The following is a 12,163-nucleotide window of genomic DNA, read 5'->3' as shown; positions in this document are numbered from 1 at the left end:
CGCTGCCATAGCCTACATTAATCGCGTTGCCATAATGACAAGATGTCACAAAAACAATCATGACTTAGCCTGTCTGCTTAATGACAACTGACTTAAAACAAACATGACTCAACCATGGTTTGAATTTAAGGGGTGCTAGAATATGAACTTAAACAGTCAGTGAGGACACCCCAAAGAGTTTGTATAATTTGAACCCTGAACAGAGTGTTATTTAGGCATGCTAACTCCCACGAGTCAACTAGCTTCCAGTACCTACGTAGATAACATTGCCTGAACTTTGACATGTTATATCGTCATGACACCAAAGGGTTCAGGTAAGGTCAAACGAGATATGTTGTACATTCATTGACTGGTACACTAGTTCACTTTTAGCTGTCATGTTCTACTTTGAGAACATTGTGCAGCGATCAGGAACACCCTGTCAAAGGAAAAGGCTTTCCGAATGCACAGTCTGTGTAATCCCCAATTTGTTAAGCTTTTCTCAAGTCCCTTGCTTTAGTTCTCTTTGCAGAGCTTGGTGGTGACACTCTGTGGGAGGTCAATGTACCTTTCTTGCTAGCTTTGGCTTTTCTGATTTTGGTGCAACCTGTAGGTTTTGGTGTTGATCCCTCACCCCAAGACTGGACCTGGACAAGGGTCTCTGTCCTGTTTAGTTTGGCTGAGCTGGAACAGGGCCTCTTAAAGACTGTATGTGGCCTTGCACCCACCCTGATGCAATTCTGTTTGTAAGGAGCACAAGTCGGCCTAGTGCGTGAGTCTCGAGACCGGCTCAGTTCCGTAACACTGGACACAACTGAATCTGCTTTCCTCAAGCGAGAAGTGCTCCTGGTCAAGCTGATGGCCGTAGCCGGCCGACACCGTCCCGTTTTGGTCAGCTCTCGCTGTACTGTGGCCGCCTGCAGATCCTCCATCTCAGATAGTCTGCTTACGATGGCAACCAATGAAGGCTCTCGCATGTGCAGGCTCTGGCGACTTTCCCAATCGGCCGTGCTAGGCAGACTCCGGGTCAGATCCAGCACTTTCAGAGATGCTGGGAGCACCTCCGCAAATGGTGACTGGGCCTCCGAAGACTCCGAGAAGTGCAAGTCGGAGTCCAGGTCTAAGTCGAAAGGTTCAGGCCTCAACCGGAGCTCTACTTCGGGCGTGACCCACTCGTGGGCCTGGGCGCCCCCTTTCTCTTGGTCGGATAGATCGCTGGCGTCAGAGTGGATGTCTGCCGGTGTGCTGCTACCGTTTTGCTTTGACCCATCGGTGATGGTTCCTGACCCAAGCCCTGCTCTGTCATTCATTGGGCCCCAACAGTAGAATGTCTTTACCCTCCTCTCCCCATTGTACCTTCTCCTGTCCCTCGAATTGATAGTGTAAGCCGCCTGGACAGGTGTGATTTTCAACAGAGACTCACTGGAGCTTGTGTCCCGGCCCTCCCCTTGGTTATGTTTGGTGAAACTCGGGTGCCGTAGCCTGCTGTTGAGATGATGGATGTTGATTGTTGGACGTCTGTGGATCATCCTGAACTGGGCTCTCTGTGATTGGCTCTGGCTAAAGATAAGAGGGAATAAAAATAAGTAGTATGGCGATCTTAATAAATAATGTCATAAAACACGTATTTTAATTTCAAACTCCATAAACCTGAAAGGTGTTTTCATTTACACCTTTGGTAATACTGACAACCACGTGGTGTTTTTAAAGTAGTTTATCGAAGCAAAACGGATACCTAAAATCTGTCCTAGTGGATTGACTATAGCCAAGGTAAATGGTAAATCATGTTTGGTTATATTTTGAGTGGAATATTCCTTTTTGATAATCAAGAAATGGGGTTGAAGTAACCTAATATTTGAGTTTGGATACACAACATTTTTTTTTTAAGTTTTTTTTTTTTATTGATTCCAATGAAAAGCAATTTAAAGTTCGGTATTTTGGCGACGGCAGAACAAACATGACACCAAATTCTGTCAGACAGGCTGGCATACATTTCTGATTGATTTTCCCTCCATCAAGGTAATGGCTGGCCCATTGTTTAATATCCCATTGTCCTCTATACAGGTGACTGGTATACAGAGGGGTAATATTCCCACACTGAAGATCTCATTCAGCCCGTGAATAGCCCAGCTGTCACCAAGTTAGGGTAGTAAAGCAGGCATTTAAAATATTTATCTACTTACACTGATGTAGACTCTGATGGGCTATGGCAGGTGGTCAGGTAGATACTTGAATTGAGTGTTGATGGAAATATCTAAGAAATTAAAAAGATGATTGTATTAAATTAATTTTAAAGTCATTTGTATTATTGAAGGCATTAAAAACAACAGTACGCTAAAAGAAAGGAATTTGTTGAAATGGTCACACACAACCGGTAACAATTCCTTGTCTAGAAACATCCAGAACAGTTCAAGTACATCTAAATGCTCTAAACTATAGTAAGTACTTTTACAGTTATCACCTTCTGTGCTCTGACGCCACTTGACATGTCCAAGTCCTCAAGTTGACGAATCAGATGAGAGATATAGAAGTCCTATGGGACGGCAATAAACAGTTCATTTCATTCTTTTCTTAATTAAAGCTGACAGTTGGTTAGACTTTGTCCATTTGAATTCGGGAGCAAGATCTGAGAAATAATAACTATTCATTCTTATTATTTTATAAAGCCCTACTTTAAATATGAGATTAGCATTAGATAAGTTTGGACAGCTGTTGTGCAATAGAAAAAGCATGTTAAGTAAAGACTGACATATTATACAAGTTTTAATTAAGGTCTCCAATGAGTTTTTCTCTAATTAATTAAACCATGTGATCTTTTTTCCCCATTTAGCTGAATATGCAATGGGGGAAGTTTCTCAAGGCAATGTACCTATCTATATAGGTTATGGAAAGCTACAATCACACTTTAGTAGCACTTCATTAACCTAGAAGGTAGGTATAATGACATAGTCAAATTGTAATTACACACAAAGTATGCCATTGTTTGTTTTTCTTTTGGTAGCCTTTAGGATACATAGGCTACAAACAGCTCTTGTGTTTACAGGAGCACGGAGAGAAAACAAATATATAAATAAAATGGAAAGTCCATCACACTGATGTTGGATGCGCCACAAACTAAGATAGCACACCACCGTTTCAGTCAAGAGACCTTTATTGTTCTTTGGATCTAAACATTTGTGAGATCCCTTTAATTGTTTGTGGAGCATCTCATACCTTTTATATATATATTACTGGCAACATTTTGGCTACCAGTTTGCATCCTAATTTTGCACCCTAATTGTTAGCACACTGAGAAAATACTTATCAGAATGAAGATTGAATTGTTTAAGATTAACGTTACACTGCCTTTAATTTGCTTTTATTGAAAAAGCGGTGTGATGAGCCTGTTTGTCACTCACTTGGTGTATTTGGCCAGATACAGCTCCTAGAAAAATGAAAGCGCAACATTTCAGTTAAGACGGGCATAAGTCGGGTGAAAATAATTATTTCATGAAAATAAAGATAGGTTTAACCTACCTGGCGTCGAGAGATGCGTCTCCGCTAAACCGTGCCTACGAGCTGTTGACATGGACCGGTTTGACATGTTGAGGTTTGGCGTTTTGTCGGGCTCTTGCCGTTTGATAATTGCAGTGAAACTGTTGGATTCCAGACGTCGTTAATATTTATTTGGACATGCACTTGACACGGACATGATCAGATATCCTCTTTCTCTCCATTATCATTTTACAGCACAGTATATCAATTCATATATCTCTCTACCTGTAACAATAGGAGCTCGTTTTCTCTACTACACTCTCTGTCCTCGTAGCGTCATAGGTATAGCCTATTGACTTGTATATTTCCCGAAAGATTTAGCCAGATACAATGTTACAACGCGTGCCCAAAAGTTATCTTAAATTATCTAAGATGTGTGTTTTGTCTTTCTGTCATATGCGACACAGATGGGCTCCATTAGCTTGCTTCATGTCTCAAAAACGAAAATGGTGACTGAAACCATGGTAACACATGAACTATGGTAACTTCCCAGTCCTGGAAATGTAGCCTGTTTACTCCAGCCTCAAATAGATTAAAACCCCATTGGTGGTGTTGGAGGGCAAGTAGGAGCCACCCTTTCCTCTGCTCTAAAAAAAAATATATATCCCAAATGCCCCATGGCAATGATTGGGGACATTGCCCTGTGTAGGGTTCTGTCTTTCGGATTGAGACGTTAAACGGGTGTCCTGATTCTCTGTGGTCACTAAAGATCCCATGGCACTTATAGTAAGAGTAGGGGTGTTAACCCCGGTGTCCTGGCTAAATTCCCAAATCTGGCCCTCATACCATCACGGTCAGCCAGTCATCCCCAGTTTATACAATTGGCTCATTCATCCCCCCTCCTCTCCCCTGTAAATATTCCCCAGGTCATTGCTGTAAATGAGAATGTGTTCTCAGTCAATTTACCTGGTAAAATAAGGGTAAAATAAAGATATAAAGATAGTTGTGTGGCTAAACGGAATAGCCTATCCATACATTTTTCACATTTGTGTTTTTCTTCAGAAATGAATGAGTAGAATCCTTAATGATATTATATTAAAGCGGACACCCCGCCTGTGTTTTGATGAAAAGCTTAGGGATGAGCCTGGAGATTTTTTTAATTATTAGTAGTATTTTTTTTAAACACTTTAGTAATTTAGCAGACAGTCTTATTCAGAGCAATTTACAGGAGCAATTAGGGCTAAGTGCCTTGCGCAAGGGCACATTGACAGATTTTTTAACCTAGTCGACCGTGTTACGTTCCCGCGTTTCTGTATTGTTTTGGGTTTATATGTGTGTATTTCAGGAAATGGCTTTCTGGATTCTAAGCAGCTTATTTGTCGGCCCCTCGATGATTGAACCCTCCGTCTTGTCAGGGGAAACAGCAGTTTTCAATTACAAACTCCTTCTGCAGCTTGAAAAGCCAGTGTTCCTTTGTTAGGAGAGAGAGCTTCTTTGTGTGTCCTGTGTTTTGTTGTGGGTCTGTATAATTTGTTGTAAAGTGTTTTGTAGCCGGTCCTGCAGAAGTATGTTTATGTCAAAAGGACTGGTTTTGATTATTGAAATTACTCACTTTACATTAGTAATTATTCTGATTTTGTTCCCGGGGGAAGGGGAAGGCACCTTAAGAGTGCTTAGCACACTAGGTAAGACCTGGGTGGACCACCCCCTGTATTTTGGTTAGCACGCCAGGTGGCATTAAGAATAGGTAAAATAAGAGAGGGGGCTCTTTAACTTTTACTTTCTTTGCTTTGGTTCCATCCAGCCCATTTCCCCCAAATTACTGTGTAAAGGAAGAATAAATTCCCTGTTAAAGGTAATTGTTACGGATACAAGTATCCTGTGTGTGTTTCTTTTCTCTCCTTCTCCCCTCACAGGTGAACATCATCACTCCCCAATCAGTCAACAATCAATCATCAATCAGAAGACACACCTCCTCCTGTTTCCTACCCTATCACAGTTCCTTTCCCTTGGTTTAAAAACCCCATCATTTGTTTGCTCTAGAGCTCAATCTCTCTCTGTAAATGCCATGTATGTAGATCTCTTTGTGTCTTAACCTCTCTTTGTGTCTTAACCTCTCTTTGTGTCTTAACCTCTCTTTGTGTCTTAACCTCTCTTTGTGTCTTAACCTCTCTTTGTGTCTTAACCTCTCTTTGTGTCTTAACCTCTCTTTGTGTCTTAACCTCTCTTTGTGTCTTAACCTCTTTGTCTTAACCTCTTTGTCTTAACCTCTCTTTGTGTCTCAACCTCTCTTTGTGTCTCAACCTCTCTGTGTCTCAACCTCTCTTTGTGTCTCAACCTCTCTTTGTGTCTCAACCTCTCTGTGTGTCTCAACCTCTCTGTGTGTCTCAACCTCTCTGTGTGTCTCAACCTCTCTTTGTGTCTCAACCTCTCTTTGTGTCTCAACCTCTCTTTGTGTCTCAACCTCTCTGTGTGTCTCAACCTCTCTGTGTGTCTCAACCTCTCTGTGTGTCTCAACCTCTCTGTGTGTCTCAACCTCTCTGTGTGTCTCAACCTCTCTGTGTCTTACTCTCTCTTTTGTTTGAGCACCTCCAAATCACTTTGTCATCTCCTGTGAGTATTGTTTTTGGTTATGGTGTTTGATTGCTGGTGGGAAAAGGGGAAACCAAGACAAGTCGCCCATGGGCATACACTACCCGTAGGTAGACTTTGTTAAAAACACTAGTTAGAACTGGGCGGACCACCCACTGTATTTTTGGTTAGTTGTTGTTAAAATAGGCTAGTCTAGCTTAGGGGTGTTTTGGATGCTTATTGTTTCTTTCCTTGGGTCCAGCTCAGCCCCTTTTCCTGCTCCCCCCATTACCGTGTGTTTTACAATAAACCCTGAGTTTGACGGTATAATTTCAGTTAGCGTGGTTATTTCTTTCACACTTTTACTTTGTCACAATTATAATTTGCATGAGTTATGTTACGGGTCTCATTAGCATCCCCCGTAGACTGTCGGGCCAAAAGGGATTCATAACAGTAATATTCTCATCCTCTGTCATCTTTACCCGCACCTACAGTCACATACCTCTCTACCTCCACCTACAGTCACATACCTCCACCTACAGTCCCATATCTCTTTACCTCCACCTACAGTCACATACCTCCACCTACAGTCACATATCTCTTTACCTCCACCTACAGTCACATATCTCTTTACCTCCACCTACAGTCACATATCTCTTTACCTCCACCTACAGTCACATATCTCTTTACCTCCACCTACAGTCACATATCTCTTTACCTCCACCTACAGTCACATATCTCTTTACCTCCACCTACAGTCACATATCTCTTTACCTCCACCTACAGTCACATATCTCTTTACCTCCACCTACAGTCACATATCTCTTTACCTCCACCTACAGTCACATATCTCTTTACCTCCACCTACAGTCACATATCTCTTTACCTCCACCTACAGTCACATATCTCTTTACCTCCACCTACAGTCACATATCTCTTTACCTCCACCTACAGTCACATATCTCTTTACCTCCACCTACAGTCACATATCTCTTTACCTCCACCTACAGTCACATATCTCTTTACCTCCACTGACAGTCACATACCTCTTTACCTCCACCTACAGTCACATACCTCTTTCACTCCACTGGGAGTTGAGTGTAGCGGGGTGTTGTGTTCCCTCCAAGAGGCTTAAGTAACATGATTCAAATCATCAACTGTTCAGTTATTGGCCCAATGCTCTTAACTGCTAGGATACCTGCCACTCAAATTCATAGACTGCTATGGATGTAGAACTGACTGTCCATGATATCAAAATTATAGTTTTAACCATGTGTTGAGGCTATAGCATACAGTGTTTGTTGACATTTATATTGTTCAAACATTTGTAGTAAAACAAAGCTTGTATTTTCGGTTCTGATGGGATACTACTACAGTTGAACTAAGCTCATGAGCCGTTTCTTCAAGAATCTATTTATTTTGGGTAACAGAGACAACAAAATGTACCATGTCTACGTCAGTGGATATCACTTGAAAGTATTAATTGAAAGCTTGTATCCAACGTGGTCCTCGGTGGTAAAAACAATAACACAAAGGCAAAACCAAAATAACAAACAACCATAAATACATTAATTTATTTTGACATTCTAATAAGTGTCACTATTCACTGTACTTCTCCCTAACCTTAAATCAACCATTAATTTCAAATCATACAGATCCTTCAAATAAATACACCAGACCAGCAGTAGGGGGTGCAAGAGGTATTAGAGTGGTTTCTCTTACTTAGACCACCTTTTCCTGCTTTATAAAAGCTATTTCTACTTTTTCATTTGCTTGATCTCCAAAGGTAGGCTATTCCACCAGACAAATACATGTTTACTCTTGGGATTTTCCTTGACATAACACTAGCTCTGGTATTGTAACTGGGTTGGTTATAGACCATATCAATGTGGTTTTTCAAATAACCTGGAGCACAATCATTTAAGATGACAAGCATATGATTAGGTATAAGTTGGTCCACTCTGGACTCCAAAGGCAACAAGCCCACCTCCCGGAACTCCTGTACCCCTATGTGGGTCCTAGGGGGGACATTCAGCTTATACCTGATAACATTATGTGGGTCCTAGGGGGGACATTCAGCATATACCTGATAAAATAACATTATTTTGCATGACCTGCATTCTCTTTTTCAGCTTATTTGATAGCCCAATATACCAAGCAGAGCAGGCATAATCAAAATGACACTGAATCAAGGTTGAGACGAGCGGTTTCTTAACTTTGATGTTAAAATATCCAGTGTTACGATTTGTTCACCATTTTAGAATGAATTTTAACAGCTATCAGGTCTCCAGAAAGGGATTAATCTAGGGACAAACACCAATATAAATTACGCTTGTTTTAGATTCAATATCCTTCCCTGTACAGTTTGTCTTGTCAGCCCTAAGCAATCTACATTTTGTTCCAAACAAAATCAGTTTTTCTCAAATGTAGCGACAATTGGTTGTCAGTCAATCAATCTCTAACAAAATGCAATTCCATACTCAGGACCTCCTCTGTTATCTGTATCCTTCCCTGATACCAGTATGAGTCAAAGCACTGAACTGTATTATTGACTGTATGTTTGTTTTGTTTGCGTCGCACTGTTTTGCTTTATCTTGGGCCACAGTTGTAAATGAGAACTTGTTCTCAACTAGCCTACCTGGTTAAATAAAAGTAAAATGTAAAATACTATCTGGCATATCATTAACGTATATATGAAATTAGAGTGGCCCTAAAATGGATCCCTGCGGTACTCCACAGGATATTTCTTTGGCCTCTGACAGAACATCACCAACATTACATACTTGTGTTCTGTTGGTCAGATAAGACCTAAACCAATTCACTGCTAAATGCCGACCATATTATCTCCCAAGAGAATTCTCCTCTGTCATCGCCACGACCATTTACATCCCACCTAAAGCCGAAACCTCGACGGCCCTCAAAGAACTTAACTGGACTTTATGCAAACTGGAAACCACATCTCCCGAGGCTGCATTTATTGTATCTGTGGATTTTAACAAGGCAAATCTGAGGCTGCCGAAGTTCTATCAATATATTGACTGTCCTCCTTGTGCTATGAACTCTCAACTATTGCTATTCAAACTTCCAGAATGCTTACAAGGACCTCCCCCGCCCTCCTTTCGGCAAATCTGACCACGACTCCATCTTGCTCCTCCCGTCCTATAGGCAGAAACTCAAACAAGAAGTGCCCATGTTTCGTACGATTCAACGCTGGTCTGACCAATCGGAATCCACGTTTCAGGATTGTTTTGATCAATTGGACTGAGATATGTTCCGGGTAGCTTGCAAAATTAATCAAGACGCGTACACGGATACTGTGACAGAGTTTATTAGGAAGTGTGTAGGAGATGTAGTACCCAATGTAACCAGAAACCGTGGAGAACCTCTTTAACCTCAGGAAGCTAAATAACTTTGTCTTGTCACCTAAAACACTCACATACTTTTACAGATACACAATTGAAAGCATCCTGTCGGGCTGTATCACCGCCTGGTTTGGCAACTGCACCGCCTGCAACTGCAAGGCTCTCCAGAAGGTGGTGTGGTCTGCCCAACGCGTTACCGGGGGCAAACTACTAAATAATCTGTCTGTACACAAATGTTGGAAAAATTACTTGTGTCATGCACAAAGTAGATGTCCTTATTGACTTGCTAAAACTATAGTTTGTTAACAAGAAATTTGTGGAGTGGTGGAAAAACGAGTTTTAATGACTCCAACCTAAGTGTTTGTAAACTTCTGACTTCAACTGTATCTGGCATTATTCATCTCATATGTATATACTGTATTGTATCTTAGTCACTTAATACTGTTAACATATCTTTCATTACTCATCTCATTTTTTTACTTCACGTTTATTTAACCAGGTAGGCTAGTTGAGAACAAGTTCTCATTTGCAACTGCGACCTGGCCAAGATAAAGCATAGCAGTGTAAACAGACAACACTGTAAGGGTTTTCCTCCGCTTTGTCTGAGGAGGTGTAGCAGGGATCGGACCAAAACACAGCGTGGTATGTGTCCATATCGTTTTTAATAACAAAAGCACTGAACACTATGAAATACAAAAACAATAAACAAATACGTGAAATGACAAAACCGAAACAGTACCGTGTGGTGAAAAACACAGACACGGAAACAAACACCCACAAACAAACAGTGAAACCCAGGCTACCTAAGTATGATTCTCAATCAGAGACAACTAACGACACCTGCCTCCGATTGAGAAACATACTAGGCCGAAACATAGAAATCCCAAAATCATAGAAAAACAGACTGCCCTCCCCAACTCATGCCCTGACCCTACTAAATAACGACAAAATAAAGGAAATAAAGGTCCAAACGTGACAAACACAGAGTTACATATGGAGTAAACAATAAACAAGTCAATAACATAGTAGAAAAAAAATAATATATGTACATTGTGTGCAAAAGGTATGAGGAGGTAGGCAATAAATAGGCCATAGGAGTGAATAATTACAATTTAGCAGATTAACACTGGAGTGATAAATGAGCAGATGAACATGTGCAGGTAGAGATACTGGTGTGAAAAAAGGGCAGAAAACTAAACTGAACTAAAAACAGTATGGGGATGAGGTAGGTAAATTCAGTGGGCTATATACCGATGGACTATGTACAGCTGCAGCGATCGGTTAGCTGCCCACCAGTTCTGGTTTGTGTGGAAGCAACCAGGTCAAGATGTATTATGTAGAGTTAGGGGTTCAGTTTGTATATTAACGATATGAAAGATGCTTGTTCTTGCCGCGGATGACTCTACACTTCTCACAAAAGTAAAACTATGTTGGAGAGCATACTTAGCACAGAGCTTACTAACATTAACAAATGGCTTGGAGTGTAACGGCTCTCGTTTGTAGAATGAAGAGTGGACCAAGACGCAGCGTGGTAGGCGTACATCGTAACTTTATTGATGACACCAAACAAATTAACAAAGTCAAAAAAAACGTAAGCGCACAGTTCTGTCAGGCTACAGAAACTAGACAGAAAACAAGATCCCACAAACTCAGTTGGAAAACAGGCTGCCTAAGTATGATTCCCAATCAGAGACAACGATAGACAGCTGCCTCTAATTGGGAACCATACCCGGCCAACAAAGAAATCGAAAACTAGAATGCCCACCCAAATCACGCCCTGACCTAACCAAGTAGAGAAATAAACAGTCTCTCTAAGGTCAGGGCGTGACATGGAGATAATAAGCTATCTCTGCACTTTGGGAAAACTGAAGCAATTATTTTTGGATCCAGACCTAAATTGTGTAGGTCGTCTGAAATCAGGGTGGAGTTAGGGGGTGAGGTGCTGACTACTAAAACCTTTGATAGCTACTTGGGACGTATCCTTGATGGAAGCTTGGGAGGTGTGAGCATGGCAAATAAGGTGCCAGGGAAGGTTAATTACAGGATTAAGTTTTGGGCTAAAGTCCAAGATGCTTGATAAGGACTCCATGAAAGTGCCAGCTACTGCCCTCATTCGATGCCATTTTGACTATGCTAGTATATCCGGGTTTGGGGGCTTATCTAAACTTATGAAGGAGAAGTTCCAGATAGCCCAGAATAAGCTGATCAGGGTAGTATTGAAGGTGAGTCCACGTACTCACATAGGCAGGAGCTGCTTTCAGGAACTAAACTGTCTGTTACGGAGTCTAGTTACAGTGGAGGAACACACCCACCGAAAACATGGACAGCAGCCCAGCACAACGCCTTCTGTCCAGACGTCTGAAGACTGCCATCTCCGTAGCTAACAAGCTACTTGAGCCCTGGTCACGGACAAATTGCGTCACAGAAAGCAGCTCGCTAAGTGCTTCTACGACCGGACTGCTCGAAGCCTACCAGAGCTGGAGGTGGGTGAAACGATAAGGATGAAACCGCTGCCGGGAGACCACACAGGACTTTGGAGGCTGGGCACATGCCTGCAGAGAGTTGCACCACGTTCTTACCTGTTGGATGTTGGTGGCTCCCTCTATCGTCGCAATCGGGTGGATCTGCGCGTAGCAGAGCAGACAAACCAGAACACGCCATACACTCACCTAGATGAGCTGGATCACAGTCCAGGCCTAAGGGTAAGGGGCGCAGAATTGGGACATGGGCCAACTGAAGGTGAGGCTTCTACCCCACCAAGCTCTCCAGCTCGTGCC

At 41.9% G+C, this 12,163-nt stretch overlaps 1 protein-coding gene across 1 annotated transcript; it reads right to left on the bottom strand.

Annotated features, from left to right (window-relative positions):
• Positions 1-91: 91 nt before the first annotated feature.
• LOC112246864 lies at positions 92-4,171 on the bottom strand. Its single transcript, XM_024415438.2, has 5 exons — positions 3,496-4,171; positions 3,378-3,403; positions 2,441-2,512; positions 2,163-2,233; positions 92-1,539 (listed from the first exon to the last, which is right to left on the bottom strand). The coding sequence occupies exons 1-5, from the start codon at positions 3,560-3,562 to the stop codon at positions 471-473; spliced, it is 1,305 nt and encodes a 434-aa protein (XP_024271206.1). The 5' UTR covers positions 3,563-4,171; the 3' UTR covers positions 92-470.
• Between the last annotated feature and the right edge of the window lie 7,992 nt (positions 4,172-12,163).

The sequence above is a fragment of the Oncorhynchus tshawytscha genome, linkage group LG28, assembly GCF_018296145.1.
Source record: "Oncorhynchus tshawytscha isolate Ot180627B linkage group LG28, Otsh_v2.0, whole genome shotgun sequence".
Taxonomy (NCBI): domain Eukaryota; kingdom Metazoa; phylum Chordata; class Actinopteri; order Salmoniformes; family Salmonidae; genus Oncorhynchus; species Oncorhynchus tshawytscha.
This window is presented reverse-complemented; position numbering and strand designations above follow the sequence as displayed.